General features: G+C 30.6%; 1 protein-coding gene across 4 annotated transcripts in view; it reads left to right on the forward strand.

Moving 5' to 3' along the window:
• Positions 1–23,134, forward strand: part of LOC143080237 (protein Aster-B-like) — a 34,529-nt gene that overhangs the window by 5,573 nt on the left and 5,822 nt on the right. The window contains exons 1-12 of one of the 4 annotated variants that reach the window (XM_076255967.1): positions 3,676–3,694; positions 8,906–8,995; positions 10,684–11,332; positions 12,049–12,133; positions 13,229–13,332; positions 14,091–14,267; positions 15,659–15,814; positions 16,912–17,056; positions 17,411–17,557; positions 19,904–20,109; positions 22,147–22,249; positions 22,849–23,121. In XM_076255967.1, the coding sequence (XP_076112082.1) occupies positions 8,955–8,995; positions 10,684–11,332; positions 12,049–12,133; positions 13,229–13,332; positions 14,091–14,267; positions 15,659–15,814; positions 16,912–17,056; positions 17,411–17,557; positions 19,904–20,109; positions 22,147–22,249; positions 22,849–23,121 (2,086 nt within the window). In that variant the 5' untranslated portion in view covers positions 3,676–3,694; positions 8,906–8,954. Of the gene's footprint in view, positions 1–3,675; positions 3,695–3,911; positions 4,297–5,603; positions 5,649–8,905; positions 8,996–10,683; positions 11,333–12,048; positions 12,134–13,228; positions 13,333–14,090; positions 14,268–15,658; positions 15,815–16,911; positions 17,057–17,410; positions 17,558–19,903; positions 20,110–22,146; positions 22,250–22,848; positions 23,122–23,134 lie in introns of those variants that run through there. The other 3 variants (XM_076255965.1, XM_076255966.1, XM_076255964.1) reach the window with 3 other exon arrangements.

Here is a 23,134-nt window from a genome sequence, read left to right on the forward strand (position 1 = left end):
TAATGTAACATGATATCAATAATATGGCCTTCAAGAATGAGTAAGCCCATACTGCATAGTCAGCTAGCCTATAAAAGGCCCCGAAAAAACAATGTAACACAATTCAAAAATAACGGCCTAATTTCATGAATTTAAAATGTTTGTATAAACGCATGTAGTATAGGTTCTCGTTGTCTAATCAGAAATTTACTCATTAATATATTGAAAGTATTAAATCAATGATTTAATTAAACAATGTTCATGATGTATGTGCAAGTTCTTTATTAATAATGTAAACACCTCAGACAATAATTCAAAAACACTTTCACCAATTTCATGAGGCATTTGTGAATTGTTTAAGGGAGTTGGCTTCTCAGTTTCAAAGTAATTAATTTTTCAAATCACTGGTTTATATAGATAGGGGATTAATAAATGAATCCAAAGAGCAAAAAATATATATATAGATCACTGTGCTTGTTATTGAGATAAAAGCCATTGAAATTTTGGCGGGAAAATATTCTCTCTTGACTTTTCATAGCTTTATCATTGACAAGTTGAAGTTCTCAAAAACTGTTAAAAAGTAATTAAAATTTCATAAAACTTTTACAGATGGCTTATCATTATACATGTAAAAGATTAAAAAAAAGAAAAATGGGGGTCACTGTGCAAATTTTTTCAAGGCATTTAAATGGATAAAACTAGAGGATTCCCAAAATCTGACATGATCTGACTAAAAATCTAAAACATGACAAGCCAGCCATCCAGCTTCCTTAAATCTATTGACAGAAAGTTTCCTGTTGATTTTATTATAAAACAATTGCCAATTGGGATGTATTTAATGGTATATGGTTGTTTGTTTGTCTCTCTGTCATCATGGTAATCAATAACAAAAAACACTCACACCAATTTTCATGAAAATTTTTGTGAAAACTTAGAAATCTACACATTATAAAGCAGGTTGAAATTATCCTTCAATGTGCCGTCACAAATACATCAGTCAGGGGTACTTCTTATACAAGTTATTTTTATTTACTTGAGAATAAAATAAAATATACACATACAAGTACATATAAGTTAATAATAATGTCCTTAATTTTCTCAAAAATTCACTTGTATAAGTAAATTTTTCTTACAATCCCACAAAAATATTCAAGTTTTGAGATGTAAAATCATGCCTTTAATGATTTTTCCCAGGTGAGCTCATAATTTTTTATTAGAGTTCAATGTTTCTTCTCATTAATTCAAAAAAGAAACTGATTGAGCAAATATCTTAAGTACATGTATTTGTGCAAGGCCTTCAAAAATTGTTTTTTGGGGGCTTGTTAATGAGCAGTGTTTGAAGATAACAGACAAATGGGATTTTCATTGTCCATGAAATTACACTTAAATGATAAGAAAAGACATCTGCAAAGGGCAGACAATTTAAAATTCTATTAGAGTAAAGAAATCCTAAGAATTCAAGGAAAGAAGATAAGATGACTTTTTTACTTACAGTGTATACAAGTAAAAAAATCTGAATGTCTTTGGGACATAACTTAGCCATTTTTTTTTTACCTATACAAGTAAATAAAATTCACTTGTACAAGTATCCTACAAGTAAATAAAAATAACTTATAAGTAGCTATAGTATCCCTGATCATGTCAAACGCTTTTTAAAAATGTCTGTTATATGATTATATTTTGTAGTTAAATATGATTGACTCGGTTGTCAATTTTTCTTGTTTTCATCCATTATATTTAGGCATATTGTATGTATCTTATGACGCAGTTTGTGAAATGTTTTTTGCTGAAACAATTGGACATTTTAACATGTAGTTGTCTGTTTTATGTTCGGGTTGTTGTCTCTTTGACACATTCATCATTTCCTGTCATTCTCAATTTTATTTATATACATGTTTTACTCAAGTTTTCTGTACATTGTCACAGTGAAAAAATTTAGATTTTTAGGGCTAAAATTAAAATTTAATGAACCAACTCCTGTCCATTGACATTGCTTTTTTTTTTTTGTGGTAAAGGCAAAGCATGATTGTACCTTCCATTATATTCAAGACAAGTTAGCTGGATGCCAAATGAATTCCACCATTCTCATTAGCCTGTAATCCATTCTAGACTAATCATGTTAATAAGTGTTTGTTCATGGTACCTTACTGTGAAGGGGGCAGGACCTTTTTCGGGACGTCAGGATCGGGTGTTTTTAAGCTCAGGATTTCGGGATTGACCCTTTCGGGATCTGGGATTTCTTTTTTCGACTTTTGGGATGTCATTTTTTTTTTTTTTTTAAATTGGGGACTTCAGGATTTCATGTTTTTTAGCCCAGGATTTGGGGATCTTGACCCCTCCGACCCCTCCGACACTGTACTTTGTGTATGTCTAGGTTTTGATAAACTATTCATTGTGTATATTACTAGAATTAAAGAAGATTGCATAATAACGACAGGTTGTCCTTGTCTCTTTTTACCTTATTGTAAGATCAAAATATATAGAGGCCATTATTACCAAATGATTGCAGAATTTGACTATATATATCTCTTGTTTTATAAATTACTTTTAATAACAAATTTTTGACTAAAATGAAAACTGTCTGAAATACATGTATTCTCCAAACTTTACAAAATATGGTGATCACATTGAATATTATATATGTCTTTTAAACAATTAAGGAATTATACTTAATTCATCACAAAATCCAATAGAAAACACCTACTTTAAATTATGTCTTTTAGTACTATGACCAGGATGACCTACATTCTGTACATGTAGCTAAATTACCGATGATTGAGGGTCTAAACAGTCAGTACCAATTAAAATTTCAAGCAATAGCATACTGGTATATATGAATTTTACATAAAATATAACTTCAGAAAAATCTTACTAAATTAAATTACAGTATATATATTAGAAATAGATGTGATTTTTTTCCAGGTAGAATGTCTTTTATACATGTATAACAAAGGCTAAATATATATATATATCTGTATATGTAAAGGAAGTGTTACCTTACAGTTAAAAGGTTTCCCACGCTTATTTTAGATTTATACTCCTAAATACATATTTAAATGTGAGTACTAGTTCTACCCATAGTGTTTAGTGGACAATTGTATGTCTGTATGTCTGTTTGTCATTTTTGTTTTTATCATGGTATTATTGTTTGTCAAATTTTGGCTGATGGTTTTTTTGGATTACCCCCTTTTTTTCCTTCTTTTTTCCACTTTCTTTATCATGTTTACTAATACATATATTGGGAAATGTAAGTTCATTTTCAAATGTTTAAATTTAAATCTATTGAGACATGTAATTTATTTTAAAATGTGTAAATTTTTTGGTGACATGCAAAGGATTTGTAAATTGTTTTAACAATACATGTAACAAGTTTGGGAAACACTTTGATATATGTAAATATAATTAGTGTTCATAATTTATGACATGATTTTTGTCATTCATATTGTTTTTCATTTACATGTATATATATAATACATGTACTGTTAAAAGATAAACAAACCAGTAATTGAAAATTCATCCTTGATATTAACCTTTGATTATGAGTGTGGTGATTTAAACATGTTAAATGTGAATGGAGATATTCTTTAAATCGATTTAAAAAGTAGTTAAGATATAAACTGGAATATTATCAAGAATTCAGGGTCAATTCAATGTAACTAATTTGCTGAATTTGCAAATCAACAGATAACCTTTTGAACTCTTGAAATATATTCAGGTAAGCAGATATCTTTTATAAAATCTTTTTGAGCACATACAATGTATAAGACAATAAATCTGATAATTTCTATATCACCTGTACAGGTGTATTATTGACATAATAAGTGGACAGTTATTGGGTCACTGGTACTACTATTTCTAGAGTGTAAACTTTGACCTCAATCACCTTACAAGACATGCCATGTTGTGACCACTCATGTGTTGAAGGGTTAATTTTAAATGTGTATTGCTCAATTACATATAATTGGTGTGAAATAACAGGACATTTTAAACTAATGTTATGGTTTCCGAAACAAAACATTTGACTTAAGTGTTCAAATTATTTTTAATGGACCGGAAACTGGCCTTTCACTTAAAAAAGAATTTTGAAACATAATTCTGATGAAAGTCTTGTTTTAAAAATGTTCAAATGAGTGATAAAAAATTACATTATGTTATCATAATTACTAAATTTTGTGTGAGGATTAATATCAACCACATTGATATATATAATAGGACATAAATTTACACAATGGATTTAATACACTGAATGGAAATGAAAAAGAACAACAGTTTTCCGCGCATGATAAAGCAACTGATCGTTAAAACACCTAGCTTTAGGTAAATATTGAAATAGTAAAAAAAATTGTTATTAGATTAAAATCATATAAATTTTTTAGCTGAATTGGAAAAGGTAAACATTGTAGACATGTGTTCTTGATTATTTACTTTTGCAAGTATAATGAAAATATTCCTGCATGATTTAAGGCTGTGTGAGAGTTCATATTTCCAGAGACAAGTGCCTGTGGTATAAAAAATGGATTTTTCTTACAACAAATTTTGTTGAGGATTTGATCCACAAGGAAAACCAAAGTTAATCTCCTTATTTTTAAATTACATTAATGATTTTATTTTGGATAAGACCTGTAATTCAAGTGAATTTAACATACCTGTACTTGCATGTACATGTCTTTTATACACATGAGTTATATGGGGTCATTTAATAAGACTATTAACAATGTTACGTAACCAGGATGTATTATGTGGTTTAGTTATTGTAATAACTATACATGTACATGCAATATAATAATACTTATTTTTATGCCCCACATAGGGGCATTATGTTTTCTGGTCTGTGCGTCCGTTCGTCCGTTCGTTCGTCCGTTCGTTCGTCCGTCTGTCCCGCTTCAGGTTAAAGTTTTTGGTCGAGGTAGTTTTTGATGAAGTTGAAGTCCAATCGACTTCAAACTTGGTACACATGTTCCCTATGATATGATCTTTCTAATTTTAAAGCCAAATTAAACTTTTGACCCCTATTTCACGGTCCACTGAACATAGAAAATGAAAGTGCATGTTTCAGGTTAAAGTTTTTGGTCAAGGTAGTTTTTGATGAAGTTGAAGTCCAATCAACTTGAAACTTAGTACACATGTTCCTTATGATATGATCTTTCTAATTTTAAAGCCAAATTAAACTTTTGACCCCAATTTCACGGTCCACTGAACATAGAAAATGAAAGTGCATGTTTCAGGTTAAAGTTTTTCAGGTTAAAGTTTTTGGTCAAGGTAGTTTTTGATGAAGTTGAAGTCCAATCAACTTGAAACTTAGTACACATGTTCCTTATGATATGATCTTTCTAATTTTAAAGCCAAATTAAACTTTTGACCCCAATTTCACGGTCCACTGAACATAGAAAATGAAAGTGCATGTTTCAGGTTAAAGTTTTTGGTCAAGGTAGTTTTTGATGAAGTTGAAGTCCAATCAACTTGAAACTTAGTACACATGTTCCCTATGATATTATCTTTCTAATTTTAATGCCTAATTATATTTTTTATCCAATTTCATGCTCCATTGAACATGGAAAATGATAGTGTGAGTGGGGCATCCGTGTACTTTGGACACATTCTTGTTAATATATATAATACCACATGGTCAAAAAGGAGTTTACGTGTTCTCTTAATTAAATATACTTGAAGTAAGTTTAAATATAGATATTTATATGCAAATAGTTTTTTCTTTTAATCTTTAAAATACTTTTTTTTAATAGGGAAATTTATGTATGTTTTTGGTTCTCATTTTCATTAATATCAACTACATGAACTACAGTCACAGAAAAAAGTGTTTTACATCTCGAAAATTGCAAGTTAATTTTTTCTTATATATTTAACACTTTTATTGAAATGATTGGAAAAGAAACCCACTAAGATAAAGATAGGTTATGAATCTGATTTGAATCAAATGTTAATATAAAAAAGATGTGGTATGATTGCCAATGAGACACCTAGCCACAAGAGACCAAATGACACAGAAATTAACAACTAAAGGTCACTGTATGGCATTCAACAATGAGCAAAGCCCATACCGCATAGTCAGCTATAATTTAAATGGCCCCTAAATGACAATGTTAAAAAATTCAAATGAGAAAACTAACGGCCTATATATATACAAAAAATGAACGAAAAACAAATATATGTAACACATAAACAAACAACTACCACTTAATTACAGGCTCCTGACTAGGGACAGGCACATATATACAGAATGTGGCTGGGTTAAACATGTTAGTGGGATCCCAACCCTCCCCTAACCTTGGACAGTGGTGCAACGCTAACAGTAAACAACATAAGAACAAACTATAAAAATCAGTTGATAAAGGCCTAACTCATCAGATGGATACAAATAAAAATACTATACACAGAGTGGACATAGCTGGGTTCTTGTATATATCCCAACAACTGAAAGACACTAAGTACAGATCTGAGAGTACTTGCAGTTTCTGGCAGCTAGTTCAAAGCCACTAACAACTAATAAAACAAATCATGCATCTAAGACATGGAAGACTAAATTAGCCGTTTTTAAATACATAGATATCTGCAATACTTAAAAAGTTTTGTTTGAATTATATATTCAAACGCATATAAATTTCTGTTTTAAAAAATATTCATAGCCTATATCTATATACATGATCTAGGCATGCTAGATGCATGTGTAAAGCATGTGTAAAGAATTATAAAAATTGTTATTCAAATTATTTTATTAGTGTATGTACTCTCAGTAATGACTCATCAAACAAGTAATTTGTAATAATCATTATAAATTGCAAACATGTATGAGTTTAACTGTCAAAATTTTATTGAAATTAGATCTGAAATATTTTTTTACAGTTTTAAGAAAAAAGTGTTCTTTATATGAAATATACGTATAATAAAGCATAATTTTTGAGATGTGAAACTCTTTTGAGCTGAGTTTGTATTGAAAATTAAATTGCATTTAATCTAAATGAATTTATTGACATTACTTATAAAATAACACATGTTACATACATGTATATTATAATAGTTTGAAATATCTGCAGTCACCAGAGCATACACATGATACAGGATTATGGAATAAGATATGAAATAATGAATCCAGTTTGTAGTCACTTGGTTTGTGGGACAGCATTTTTCTCTCAGAAAAGAAACAGGGTTTGTACAATGTTGTACAGTTTCTAGTGAACATGTTGTGCTGGTGTACCACTGTTTAAGGATAGAGGAGCCTTGAGCACTCACATACATGTTTAACCTCGCCACATTTAGTATGCACCTGTCTCAAGTCAGGAATCTGTATTTCAATGGTTGTTATTTGTTGCTGTTTATCATATTTGTTTATTGTTTTGTACATAAACAGGCCGGTTGTTTTTTTTCGTTTGAATTGTTTAACATTTGTCATTTCAGGGCTTTAATAGATTGCTATGCCATAAGCTTATTGTTGAAGGCCAAACAGTGACCTATAGTTGATAACGTCAATGATAATTGGTCTCTGGGGAAATGTTGTATCATACCACATCTTTTTATTTTTATAATATCATCTACACCCTAGCTTGTCCTTTTGTCACTGATGGATAGCTATTTCATTGGCAATCATACCACATTTTTTTATTTCTATCTGGTAGCCAATGGCTAGTAATTCTGCTAGACTCTGTCGGTCATGTTGTCAGTTCATCAATCTGAAAGACCTTGGGTAAAAAACTTTAGTCATAGTTTTCAAGGCTTCTGTGATAAGGAATGATATTGTATTTGTTGGAAGTTGAAAATGATGACTTGTTAGGTATAGCCTCAGAGAGCGTGTATTTGTTGGAAGTTGAAAATGATGACTTGTTAGGTATAGCCTCAGAGAGCGTGTATTTGTTGGAAGTTGAAAATGATGACTTGTTAGGTATAGCCTCAGAGCCTGTGTATTTGTTGGAAGTTGAAAATGATGACTTGTTAGGTATAGCCTCAGAGAGCGTGTATTTGTTGGAAGTTGAAAATGATGACTTCTTAGGTATAGCCTCAGAGAGCGTGTATTTGTTGGAAGTTGAAAATGATGACTTGTTAGGTATAGCCTCAGAGAGCATGTATTTGTTAGAAGTTGAAAATGATGACTTGTTAGGTATAGCCTCAGAGAGCGTGTATTTGTTGGAAGTTGAAAATGATGACTTGTTAGGTATAGCCTCCGAATGTGTGATTTTCTTGCTGTGTTGAAGACAATTTGGTGGCCTTGAGATGTTTACTGCTCTTTAGTCATGTTGGTCTGTTTGTTGTCACTTTGACACATTCCCTGTATGCCTGTTTCCATTATCAATCTTACATCATCATACATGTCTTATTTAGTTCTGCAGTGCACATGGTGCAGCTTCTTCTTGTTTGTATATAGTTTGAAATTTCAATCATATTATATTATATTGGTATCAAATATTAGAATGCAAGTTGTTCATGTTCTTACTATTGTGATATTTACCCTGTGGCATAAGTTGCATTAATGAATAAAAACCTCACAATAATTTCAGAATATTTCACTGTACAACAGTTCAGTCTGTACATGATAGTAATAGTTTTTTAATGACCATAATGACTGAGAAACCGCTGAAAAATCTGCTGTAATTATTATATATATAATTTCATGGAAGTGAAAGGGAGGCTAATTGTCCCATTTTATAAATTGTCTCAACTACCACTACTAAAGTTTCCACATGGATCCACTCATTCCCTACTTGTTTGTCAACATTTTGTTTATGTGTCAATTTTGTAAATGTACAAATTATGAGTTAATATTGATGGTTATATAGATAAGTCTGATGAAATAATAAAATTTGCTAGGTCGTCATATATAATCAATACAACAAATTGTACTGGTGTTGCATAAATCACATAAAAACATAATATAATAATTGATTTCTATTTAACCATGAATTTTTAATGTTTATTTTAGGAAAAAATCGGGAGACTCCACACCTTTATCTGAGGGTAGTCAAGAATCTATGAATCTGGTTGGATCAGACATGAGTAGCGATTCTCCAGGGTGAGTGAAATCTTATGTTGAAATAATCTAACCATGCTAAATTTAGATTTTATATGAGTAGTGAATCTCCATCACTCCATCAGATGATGACAATCAGATTGGGCATGATATATTTTTTATTCAGTGTAAAGTCAGATGGAGACTTTCTATTTAAAGGTTGCTGCATACAGTACTAGTACACATAAACATGATAAAGGGATTCAGATGAAAAATAATTGTAATTTTCAATGCTGGTGATTTTGAGATTTAACTCATTGTATACACATATACATGATATACTGGCTAAAGATATATCATGTATATGTGAAGGGTTGAGATCTCACTAATCATGTTTAAACCTGCGACACTTTTTGTCTGTCCCATGTCAGGAACCTCTTGCCTTTGCTCGTCTTATGCGTTTTGTGTGTTTTAAAATTTTAATTCATGAGTTTCAGGGTTTAGTGTATGTGGCTTCCATTTTTCTGACCTAGTGTATATATATATAATGGTTAAGGGGCAAGCTGAAGACTGTGTCTCATGCAGGATTTCCTCCATATTGAAGACCTGGCTTTGTCAGGTTGCTGTCTCTTTGACTCATTCCCTGTTTCCATTCTTTATTCTCCATAGAGATATTTCTGAAAGAATCACTTTTAAAAATTGGTATCGTTATTATAATTGTAAACCTTTCTCATGCACTTAATATAAATTGATTTTTACCTGAACTACCTTTTGAGTGTTGTATATATATTTCAAAGTATTCATAGATTATTTTCATTAGTAATATATATTTTGTACTTAACTTAGGGCAGGTTGCTCTGCTTATTTGAATTCAAACTATATACCTATTCAGGCTTTCTCATAAAAGAAAAATTTAAATAGTATTTTTGTGTCAGATTATATCTACACAGGTATGTTAATAGCTTTTGTTTTATATTGTAAATCTTTATGATATATATATATGTAAACTAATATCATGTATATATGTTTTTTTCCATTGCAAATATGAACAACTATAAGAAAGTTAAATACCTCCTGACATATATTAAAAACTTATAATCATGATAATATTTTATTGGATTTAAAAAAAAGTAACCATTATGGGATATAGAGTTAATTTTCAATTTTTCACCCTTGCATGAACCAATAAAAATCTGAGATTTTAAGGCGTAATACCACCATTGATTTTCCCCTATTAGTCTTTGTTAAATTTGAACTTTTCAAAAAAATGTGCAGAATTTATCTTTGTTTCAAATAAAGAAATACTTGGCATGAGTAAATTTTTATCCTGTCCAGTACTACAGAAAAAAATTTAACATAACATTTCATTGCATATAAGAAAATAACCATCATTGGAAGTTAACCAATCAAATTCCTCCCCCTTAATTTATCTGTGTACAAGGTTTAGTCACCATGTAACCTCAAGATTTCTATAGAAATCCCAAATAAAAAATAATGGTGTTTTGAAATACCCAAGACATATGTTTATGACACAGAAATGGTTTTACTGCAATAAAATGTAGGATTAATTACCTACAACGGTCATATTCAAGGGAATATTTTTTTAGACCTACTTTCTTATATGTACAACCGGATGTGATGTACCATGATTTGGTGGTATTACACCTTAATGTAAAGTATTATACTAAATCTTGTCACATACTTGTGTTATAACCATTTACCGGTATATGTTTATAGAATTTATATTACAGGAAGTCTGGAAATCCATCCAAGAATTCCTCTTCCAATGAATATATAGAACATCAAGGCTCCAGATTTTCATGTGGTGATGGGGAAAAATCAGCCCCAGACCTTCTCACTGTCACAAAATCTGAGGAAAATGAATTTCTTAAAGAAAAGGTAGTTTTGAGGACCTCATCATTCAAAAGAAATGAAAGATCATCGTCTGCTAGTCTTGGTGTAAGATCAGGGAATACAGAAACTAGCATGAGGTCAGAGCGATCTTCATCTGCTAGTTTGGCTTCAGGTTCAAGGGCAAGTGATATACTAGTGTCAAAGTCAGACAGGTCATCTGGAACTTCAACTCTAGGGTTAAAGGCCAATACAAGTAGTAATCAGAGGTCGTCAATAGTGATAGAAAAATCTTCTGATTCACCCGGAAGTAGAAGCAGTGTTGAGTTAAATCACAACCATTCTAGGGAGCATTCATTTGAAAAATCATTAGAAAATATTATAGACAAGTGTTCGGAAAAATCTCTTGATCTCAATTTGACAATTGATTCTAAAACTGATGTTAAAAGTGGGTTGAGTGACCCTTCAAAGTCACTAGATGAAGCAGCAAGCTCAACATCAGCCAAGAAGTCGGAGAAGAAGAAGAAAGGTACACCATGGTATTCAGCGGTAAGTGTCTACCCTCCATTTGAATGATGTTTTCAAGTTCTATAAGCAATGATAAGTAAAATGAAAGACATATATTTTATATACATTGTAACAATCTGTAGATATGGTTAAAACCTTTTACATTTCTTTAACATATGTAAGTTGGGTCAGTCATTTGAAATACAAGCAAAAGTAATAAGATGTATGTGCTGTAGTATCCTTATTGGTGTTGTCAGTAAATTTAGAAGTTTAAGTTTAGATATTAGTATCCTGCGTAAGCATTAATCATTACTAGTTAAGCAGGCAAGATATTTCAGCATATATACACCATGTACACTCTTTGTTTCAAATGGAAATTAGTGTTATATATTTTTATCAGGAGAATATTGTCATATTGTTACATTTTAGACTCTAAATAAAACTGCTTCCCATAGACATGATAGACTTGTAAGTTTGTGCAGATACCCTGTTATTAGCAAAACTGATGACTGTGAAAAAATAGATTGTTTTTGTGAAAGGAAGATCTATTTCAAAATTGAACAAACTCAGCTACTTATTAGAGTGGTTTGACATGTTTGAGACGACAAAGAGGTTCATTAAAATTCATGCATGTAGATACATTATTTAGTTGTCACTTGGGATTATTTACATTTAAAAAAAGAAATTTGATATTCTAATCAATATATCTTTACTTCATGTACTTACATACATGTTATATTCGTTTCAATATGTTTCAGATGTTTAGTCCAACATACAAGTCAAGAAGTGAAGATTTTAGGAAGTTTTTCAAAGATCTCCCAAATGACGAGAGACTGATAGTCGGTAAGTTATAAGTGAATAACTGTTAGTGAATGTGTCCTTGATGAGATAAAATGTTCATGCATAAACTGTTTATAATCTGTAGATGAATAAAAGTTTCTGCAGGTATTTAAAAAAAAGATTCAAATGAATAGCTTCATTGATATTGGAAAATACATGTTGATAATTAACAGATCAGGATTGGAAAAGTTCATACTATATCATGTATATTTAACATTTGAATTTTTAATTGACAAAATTTTGAAAATTCCAAATTTTAAGTCATGTAAATCAGAATGAAAAGCTTGACATAAAGGAGAAACTACTTTTCTGTGAAGAATAATGTGCTTATGTTTTGCAAACAACCATCAGTAATAAAAATTACAAAAATTGCCTGAAAAAAATAATACATGTAGAAACCACATCAAACTGCATCAGCAACAAAATTGTATTCAGCTTGAGCAAAGAAATACAATGACACAAACAAAATTTATAGAATTAGTTAGGCTTTAACCTTTGGTTAGAATTTCTTGGACTCCAAGCAAACACATTTGTAGACAATGCCCCTCTATTTGATGGAAGTATTTTCCCTACATGTCCTAATGACAATTCATTCAGATGCTTCTTTTTCACCACAAATTGATGTCAAAAGAGTGCAGTTAAAGTAAATTACATGAATTTTGATGATTATTTTTTTCACCTTTAAAACCAATGGAAGTATTCGAAAAAAATTGGGTTTTTTTCCAATTTCTCTAAAAAAAATATTTGTTTTATTCATGCATTTGTAATTTACACAATGGATATTGAACTTCAATTAAGAACCATCCAGACATATTGTTTGTAAATGACATAACTTATACTTATTCATGATATTTCATACTTAAAATAAGTATCAGGTCATGATCATGTAATGCATTTGAAATGGCCAATAGATATGATAGAACATGGATTAAATTGGCTTATTTCCCCTTTAAAATAATAAATGTCTACTCAAAAATATTCAAATGTAAAAAAACATATATGTTTGGTTGTCTACCATGTCTACTGCAGCTGCATTTAATTATTATAACTAATATCAAGAAAATGTTATTGATTAAAACATTATTCGCTTTATTCCAGATTATTCCTGTGCTTTACAGAGAGATATCTTAGTACATGGCAGAATGTATATTACACAGAACTGGATCTGTTTTTACGCCAACATATTTCGGTGGGAAACAGTTGTAAGTACAATCAAAGAACAGGGATAATATAGATCTAAAACAATAATGGAAAAAAAATGCTGAATTTTTTTTTGCATTGTTGTATAAACTGTTCTTGTCCTCAGAATGTGTATTGCAATCACATTCCAATGACATATTGCTCAGTCTGTGAATTTTCCAGTCTCCAATTTTCAACCCACTTTCTACCATGTCTACTCATAGACAAACATAAACAGCAGGATTAACTCCTTATTCTAAGGCACCTATTTTAAAGGTCAAAATTTGAATGTGTCACAAACCAAATTAACCATGCAATCAGTGAATGCACAGACAGTTCAAACTCTGAAGGGTAGGACAAATCAAACACTTGTGTCGTAAGTTGGACAATGTTTTGTTATTTCGTTATACTGTAGAAATTAACTATTATGTTTATATGATAAATGATTTAAATGATGATAAATGTATTGTTGTTGACTATGCAAGTATCTTTTCAACGTACCAGTCATCTGCTGATGTGTGATTTTATTGAAAATATATACAAAAATGTGGGGTTTTCTGTCTTTCAAAGCAAAAACAATTTACAAAATTAATGCAGGATAAAAAAGTTGCTGAAGCTTGCATTACACCTGTTTCTTAGCAAATACAGCTGATATTCATAGACATAAACAGTTTATATATTGTTTATATATCTAATGACCATTTATAATTGTTTATGTGGGCCTAATGGCCAAATTAATATTCTTGGTACCTTATAAACATCTATTTGTTGTATATTTCAGTTAACAATCACAGCCAAAGAGATATCAGCTGTAACGAAGGAGAAGACAGCCAGAGTGATACCTAATGCCATACAGATTACGACAAATAAAGACAAATACTTCTTTACCTCTTTCGGAGCTAGAGATAAAACATATCTTATGCTATTCAGAATTTGGCAAAATGCCTTATTAGATCAGGTATATTAACTTTCAAAAGTTTATAAACAATTCATGGAATTATCAGTAGAAAAAATGAAACAATATGAAATAGCTATAGTCTGAGCAGTGTCTAAAAATATAACATAATTATTATTTATTACCAACTTGTTTCAAAGTGGTTCAATAGATTCTAATCCAAATCCATTTAAAAATAGTACAGGTAGTTTATTGTACAAGATTTGAAATTACTTATATTTAAAAGAGAATAACTATACATGTATCAGAGTTCAAGTCAGATGTCACAAACGCTCAGATTGCTGTTACATAAAGGGGAGCTAATTCATATGTAACTGAAGTAAGGGACAAGGGGTATAGAGTTAGAATTAATATTCTGATAGGCATGGCTAAAAACCAAGGAATTCATAATTTTAATTTAATTAAAGATAACAATTTGATGAATGATGATAAAAAATCAATAAGTAAACAATAATTTTTAATATGAAAATAGCTTTCAGTATTTGTAAAAAAAAAAAAAAAAAAAAAAAAAAAAAAAAAAAAAAAAAAAAGTGAGACATGTTAAAAATGCTGTAATTACCAACATAGAAAACTAATTAAGCAAAGTCTAATTACTTCAAAATTAAATCAAAACATAAAATAATCTTGTGACATAACATTTCATAACAAATTATTTTGAGCAAACTTTGACATGTCTTGCAACAGCATAGGTAAAAATCAACTAGCAATTTTACAAAAAAACATCTAAAAATGGAGCATATTTTTACACAATATGAACAAACTAATTTTAAGCCAAAAATATAGTAGATATGCCAATACACATAATTAACAGTGCCTGATGATATTTCATAGGCGCTGTTAATTATGTGTATTGGCATATTTACTATATTTTTATGCTTTTACATCCCCCCTTTTTCTAACGAAAGCTCTATTTGGAGCTAATGTGTTTAGAGAACTCTTATGTCAGTACACCTTTCCTATATTGCCTAAAATTTTAAGCCAAATTACACACCATCTGAACATTTTTTATACAAAATCACCCTAACAAAAATGTTAACAAAATCACACACCATGGCACTGATCTCAAATTCTTTCAAGACACTTTTAATAGCATTTGAAGAGATATTAATGATCATCAGTGGATATTATTTTACAGTTTTGTTTGAGAATATATATATTTTCTCAAATGTTACGAAATACTATATATATAAAGGTAAACATAAGTGAACTGTAAAATGCATTTTTACATTATCTTATATCAACTGCATTGTAAATAGAATCAGTTGTAGCAATGGTTAGTGTGGGAACTTGGAATAAGAATTAACTAGTGTCATGAAATATTTAAAACTATTAATAAAACCCTAAACTAAGTTAATATTTTGCTTGTAGTTATATTTGAAATGTTTATACTTCAGCCGATGACTCCCCCTGAAATGTGGCAGTGGGTGCATATGAGTTATGGTGAAGAATTAGGTCTAACCTCTAGTGATGATGATTATGTACCTCCGTATAATGGATTGGAGGAACAAGATGAGGAAGAGGAGGAGGAGGAATGTGAAGATAAAATAGAGGTTAGATTTTGTGCTTGAGATTTAAAGTTTATTTGTTATTTGATTTTACCTTGATCATAACATTTTTATATAGCTGTTATTTTTAAAAATGAAAAAAGGATTAATCACTGGATCTGTTCTCTTTAAAGCAGATTTTAAAGGGGGATGGGCAGGTGGTCAGGCATGTGACTGCCAAACAGTACATGTGCTTTCATTTACATGAAAACCCCTTGATGAAATTGTTTCAAATTTAGATATGTTGTTTTCTGTGACTAAATGAAGGTCAAGTTCAATTTTCACGATTTTAACTTTTCTCTTTGTTGAGTTATCACCCTTTCCCAAGAATTCAATTTTTTTAAAACTAGGATTGAATATCATTGCCTTTAAAATAATTATCATACATTTATCTTCAAATGAATAAAAAAATGAATAATTTAATACGCCAGACGGGTGTTTCCTCTACATAAGACTTATCAGTGACGCTCAGATAAAAATAGTTATAAGCTACACAAGTTTAATAGATTTGTAGAGAAAACATTTTTATATTTAATAGAAACAATTTTTTTTCAATATTTGTTAAATTTGGTTTTACAATGGTCAATCCTTTTTAAGAGGGTTAAATCAATGAAACTAAACCGCTTACATAATTTTAACATGGTACTGTATATGATACAATTTTACAAACACCAAAATTGGATATACAGTGAAACTTGCTTAATCTGACACCTGAGTATTCCAACAAGTTGTGACATTGGATAAAATATACTGGTCCCAAAAAATGTCTATATCAATCTTTGTTTAAAAAAAAACTTGTGTAATCCAAAACCTGTCACTTCCGTAATTCCACACTGTTTTTAAGTCTCATTGTTATTAGTTATACCTAATTAATCCTGTCTAATCAGACCCTTTGATCTGCTAATCAATAAATTAAAATCGCTGAACTGTCAAATAAATTGACCTGATTTAAAAAAAAGAATGGATTTTATAACAAGCAGTAGAAATAAATTTTTGTAGATCACATATTTCTGAACTTAAATTATTTTCAATATTGGATATAGAAAAACATACTGACATGAAGTAATTTTAATGAGGATTAAAAATATTTACATTCATTACAGAAAGAGGTTATAGAGGATGTGGCACTAATTCCTCCTGCAAAGGAGGAAGATTCATTGATAGCTGACATGTATCATAAAGCTATTGATAAAGAAGAGGACGAAGAAGTCCCAACAGATGTTAGTGATGAAACTGAAGAAAGTGAAGGTACAGTAGGCTATAAATAGACACAGGAAATCCCAAGACATTGAATAGCAATTCTTTATAAAATCTATCTAATGTCTTTTGGTTGGCATAAAATGCACCTATGCATAGTACACACCTCCTTTTCACCCTTGAAACTTGAGAAAAAGAATACACACCTTTAGACAGTAGTTTTGAAAATTGAAGTACTTTGATTTGATCATGACAAAAGATACTTTTGTGTTTTTCAAATTTTTACTAAAAGACATTTGACAAAACAGTAGAAACTAATTGAAAATTGAATTAGCTGTTCTCAAATAACATTGAAAATGTGAACATTTTTGTATTTATCTTAAATTGTTATATATTATATTTTAGGGGAGATAACTTGTACCTCTCTCCATCAGCATGTAGGAAAGGTTAGCCACAATGATGTTTATCCAGTGTCAGTAGATAAAATGTTCCAGATGATATTTACAGATACAGCTTTTATGACCAGTGTCCATGAGGCCAGGAGATCATATGGTAGGACTTTAAACTATACTAGTCAAGAAAAGAAACGATACACGACTTTGGAATAAAATTTATCAAAAAGAATTAAATATAAAACAAAATATACACTATCTTAAAAAGCTTTCATTTGCAATGTATGCACATATGATAATGAGAATCCAATCATGTCGGAAAGTAACAAATTTCCGTGAAAACGATCATAGGGTGCAAATTATTTTTGAGGAAAGTTGGATAAAAAATCAACACACAATTTTAAGTACTAAATGAATTTTCAAATTTGTTTAGAAATATTCAATATGCTAATCAAGTCATGTTCATATTGTAACTAATGGGTTGAAATATTGTTTTTTTTTAATATTTAGTAAAAAAAAGTGCTTTTATGAAATCTCAAAAAATGCCAAAAAAAAAGAAGAAAAAAATGTTTTCTCAAATCAATGCTTTAGATATGAAAACAACACACTGTAAATTTTGAACCTTTCAGATTATTTTTAAGATTGTTATCGTTTTTTTAATTTCACTTTATACATACTGTCTATGGTAAATCAATGGATAATGTTTACATTTCAATGATTTCTTGTGGGGCCAAACTTTGCTTTACAAATAAACAAAGAAACAATACGATTTAAAAAAAAAAGAATTGATGGCAAACATTGTCTTAACCTTTCAATGAAAGGTTGGCATCATTAGTTGGAACTTCTGTTTTTAAAATTGTCGTTTTTTGTAAATTTTCGAAATCAGGGTTTTCGATATCACAAACTAGTCAAAACATTTACTAAATTTTATCATCAGTATAAGGACATCATTCGTAAATATAGCTCAACATGCAGACTTCTTATACGTTCAGGTATTTCACATCCAATGTTTTATGGAAATATTCTTTATACAGCACAAAAATGTCAGTATTCACCTAAGAAGCTATCAAAAAATTTAAATAGACTTATTAAGAAGGGATATAGTTACGATACTGTTTTCAGGTTAATATTAAAGATTGCATATTTTGGCGTTAATATTGATTCACTTATAGGGTCTTTGCATCAGAACTAAACACATTTATTTAAAAACCAGTTGTTGGCATGACACAGGTTATGTTCTTCTCATATATGTTATGATGGTATGCTACTAAACCCCTCACTGGAAGGATTGTGCCTGATATTCATATGATGAAGACATAATCTTTCAATCAGTTTAAATGAAGTCTTGAGCTGGCATGTCAGTTAACTGCTAGTAGTCTGATGTTATTTATGTATTATTATCATTTTGTTTATTTTTTGGTTACATCTTCTGACATCAGACTCAGACTTCTCTTGATCTGAATTTTAATGTGCGTATTGTTATGCGTTTACTTTTCTACATTGGCTAGAGGTATAGGGGGAGGGTTGAGATCTCATAAACATATTTAACATCGCCGCATTTTTGCGCCTGTCCCAAGTCAGGAGCCTCTGGCCTTTGTTAGTCTTGTATTATTTTTAATTTTAGTTTCTTGTGTACAATTCGAAGTTTAGTATGGCGTTCATTATCACTGAACTAGTAAATATATATTTGTTTAGGGGCCAGCTGAAGGACCCCTCTGGGTGTGGGAATTTGCATTGAAGACCTGTTGGTGACCTTCTACTGTTGTCTGCTTTATGGTCGGGTTGTTGTCTCTTTGTTTGTCAAAAAAAAAAAATTTCGCCAAATGACATCATAAAAGCAAAAAAAATTTTTTTGAAACGGATTTATATTTCCATGGTCATTAAGTATTATTATCTTCAATATTGGTCCTATAAAGGGAAAACTTCATCTTGAAATTTGAAAAATAGTCATGTATGGTTTCTTTTGTTGACTAGTATATAAGCTTTCAGCAGACAGGGTGTTGAAATAAGTGTGGTCTTATAATTATAACTGAAGATCTTGAATTTAACTCCTTTTTTGGTCAATTGATTCAGTAAGGTGTTATCTGTTTGGTGTTAAAGGTAAGTTGAAAAAAATTATCATTTAAAATGAAAGGTTCTTTGACAGCTTCATGTATTGTACAAAAAAAAATATCTGTGTTCACCTCCCCTAATGATGCTGCTCTTCTGCCATTGGTTTAATAATGAAAAACACTACTAGAAGATACTGAGTTTACCCTGACATTGTATTCCAGAGCATTTGAATAAAAAGAAGAAACACATAAGTTACCATCTATACAGCATTAGACAGATCATCCCTTTATGGTTAGTTTGATGAAACAAGCAGGGAAATTGCTTCATAAATAACTATTATATATTGTAACAATTCTTTTATTTGGTTGAAGATTGAAACCCAACAATATTTATAAGAATTATTCGATATTTTCATAAAATAAATTAAATATACCTTTTAAACCATTAATTGTAGATATAAACCTTCCTGCATGGCAAGAGGAAGATGGACAAAGATTAAGAATGGTGAGGTACAAAATCTCCTTAAACTACTCAATAGGACCAAAATCTTCTCAGACTTCAGAAAAACAGACCTGTTTGAAGGAATCTAAACCTGGTTCCCTGTATGTCATTGACTGTGAATGCTGCATGAATGGTATACCCTATGGAGATACATTTATGGTAATAAACATGTGAATTTTTCGTTGTCATTTGGTCTCTTGTTGAGAGATATCTCATTGACAATGATACCACATCTTTTTATTAAGTCTCCCAAACAAAGTTTGGAGACTTATTGTTTTTGGTCAGTTCTTATTATTTTTATTATTTTTGTATGAACTTGTAGTTTTCTTCAAATGAACTGTTATTTACTGGTAGAAATACATTAAGAAATACTTTAACATGTATGAATGAAGTATTTATATCATTTTAGCAATAATTTATCAAATTTTGCTGCTTTGTTAATCTCATGATAGCATGATCTTCTCTATAGCTTATGCTGCAGGTCACTGGTTCAAACTAAAGACTTGAAAAATAGTATTTGATTCTCAGCTAAATGGTTAAGCACTCATCATTAAGGACTGAGAGCAATACCAGTCAGCTTCTAGTATGAATAATATTTTTCAGTCTAAGTTACATTTATTTATGCAGACTGTTTGTTACCTTTTGTTCTTTCTCATTAAAAATCTGACTAAGCATGTCGGTCTAACACAAAGCTGGATTCTAATTCATATCACATTAACAGTATCGTTTAACAAAATGCAAAGACCTATAAATAAATCATCCTTGCAGGAGTTATTGCCCTTGAATGGCACTATTTACCAAGTTTTTGCATTTTTGACTATTCTTGAAAACTACAATAGATAATAAAAACAATGTGACAGAAAGGAGAAACATAAAGTGATAAACCAACACTAGTCTGAGAATACTCTGATGTCCAACCGCTGTTTTGCCAGACAAGCTGGGACTGCTGGACGTCAGAGCTCGTCCCATATTAAAAAGTGGATATTTGCCCACCCAAAATAGATGCCTTGCTTCCTCACTTCTGGTGCTGACTGACGGCCTTGGAAGTATATAAATCGGGCATCAATCTTTTTTCATTTATCTCTTCATTTATGTAAGTTTCACCTAACTGCCACCCTTTTTTTTTCTCATATTTAGACAGTTTTCACAGTGACCCATCAATTCAGACATTTTTACTTTTATTTTCAAATGGACTTCAAGTTACGAGAGATTTCACGAGCTCCAGACTCATATATGCAAATATTTATACTTTTTTTCACCTCCTTTATAGGAGATGAATAGCTAACATTTAGTAGTCAACCACAATATTTCACCTTCTTTACAGGAGATCGGTATTAAGCATTTAGTGCCAACCACAAACCTAGGGTCATTTGCATACATCATCTCCCATAGTCCATTGTGCCTTACTTTTTTTCTCGTGATCACATGACAATCTTTCAAAATGAAAGATAAACTGCCAGAATCGATGGGTCACTGTGAAAATTGTCTAAATATTAGAAAATAAAGGGTGGCAGGTAGTAGAAACTTACAAGAGATAACTGAAAAATGAACAGATTGATGCCCGATTTATATAATTCCAAGGCCGTCAGTCGGCACCAGAAGCGACTAAGCAGCGCATGTATTTTGGGTGGGCAAATATCCACTTTTTAATATGGGACGAGCTGTGACGTCCCATGGTCCCAGCTTGTTTGGCAAAACAGCTGTTGGACGTCAGAGTAATCTCGGACTAAACCAACACCTGCTGACAAATAGTAATTTCAGTCTCTTTTTCAACTTTATTGTGACCTTGAGAGCTGAAAGTTTATGTAAATGTGTTTCTTTGTTGTTTATCATTTACCTATAGTTTCATTAATGCATCCATTAAGACGAACTATTGATGACTTCATTGCCTTGGTCAGGAAACATTCATAATAGACCAAGTTTGCCAAAATTTCCAGTTTCACAGAGTTTTGTTTATACAGTCACCTCATTTCGTTAATATCTAATCAAATACTTTGCAAAAAAACGAACACAACATAAAATAATAGTTAGTTATATGTAATTCAGGTCTTAATTTACATGAGAAACCTTACTACGATGTTGTAATAAGGGATAGATGTATGCGTAACCATAGACATTTGTCAATGTGTTTAAAATCAGGGTGAGATATAAACTAACAAAAAGAGCATGCCTTTATATTTCTAAATCATATTTCAGGTTGTGAATAGATATTGTTTAACCAGGGTATTAAAAAACAGATCTAGATTAAAAGTCACTACAGAGATACGCTACAAGAAAAGTGTATGGGGCATTGTAAAAAGTATGTATCTATTTAAATTTAATTTCAAAACAGAAAATGTATGGAGGAAGGGTATATAAATTTGAGAGCTTGCTCACTTTAGGTTCTTTTGTTCTGGGGAAAAATGAAGACTGCATTCAACAAAAAAATTAATTGAAAAAAAAATTTGCCAAACAAATACCAGAATAATTGTATTTGAGGGATAATATGAAGGTTCAGGATTACCACAACAACTTTTATTTTTGTTTAAATTTGTTTCAGGAATTCTAATTTTTAATGCTCTTATAAATTGCAACATGACTTGAATCGGTGATCTTTTACTGAGGAAAAGACTAAGAGTAGATGTTCTTATACTGTGCAAAATTCAGTTTTAAATGTAAATGCCAGAGTCAATCTTAGCAATAATGAAAGCGGCAAACTAGAAAAACTTGTTTGTACATTTGTTATCTTAAAGCAGACTATGAGGTATAGGCTTCGCTCATTGTTGAAGGCCGTACAGTGACCTATAGTTAATTTCTGTGTCATTTGGTCTCTTGTGAAGAGTTGATTTATTATCATACCACATCTTCTTTTTTTATATTTTATATAGAATAGATTGATGGTACAAATTGTTTTTCCAGATATGATAGAGAAGAATGGATATGAAGGTGTCAAAGATTTCTTTAAATTCATGGATTTGCATCTCAAACAAGAATGTGAAAAGGAAAGGTCAATACAGACATTGAGGTCACAAAACTCTAAACACAAACTGAGAAAGCGTAGAACTAGGTCAAATGTGTTAATACATAATATGAAGGAAAATCCCAAAATTAAAGCCACTAGACATTTATCATTGAATGAAACAGCCAAACATCATCCACCAGTGGCAGCTCCTTTACCTGTCAGAAATACTTGTAAGTGGGGATT

The sequence above is a fragment of the Mytilus galloprovincialis genome, chromosome 6, assembly GCF_965363235.1.
Source record: "Mytilus galloprovincialis chromosome 6, xbMytGall1.hap1.1, whole genome shotgun sequence".
Classification (NCBI taxonomy): Eukaryota; Metazoa; Mollusca; class Bivalvia; order Mytilida; family Mytilidae; genus Mytilus; species Mytilus galloprovincialis.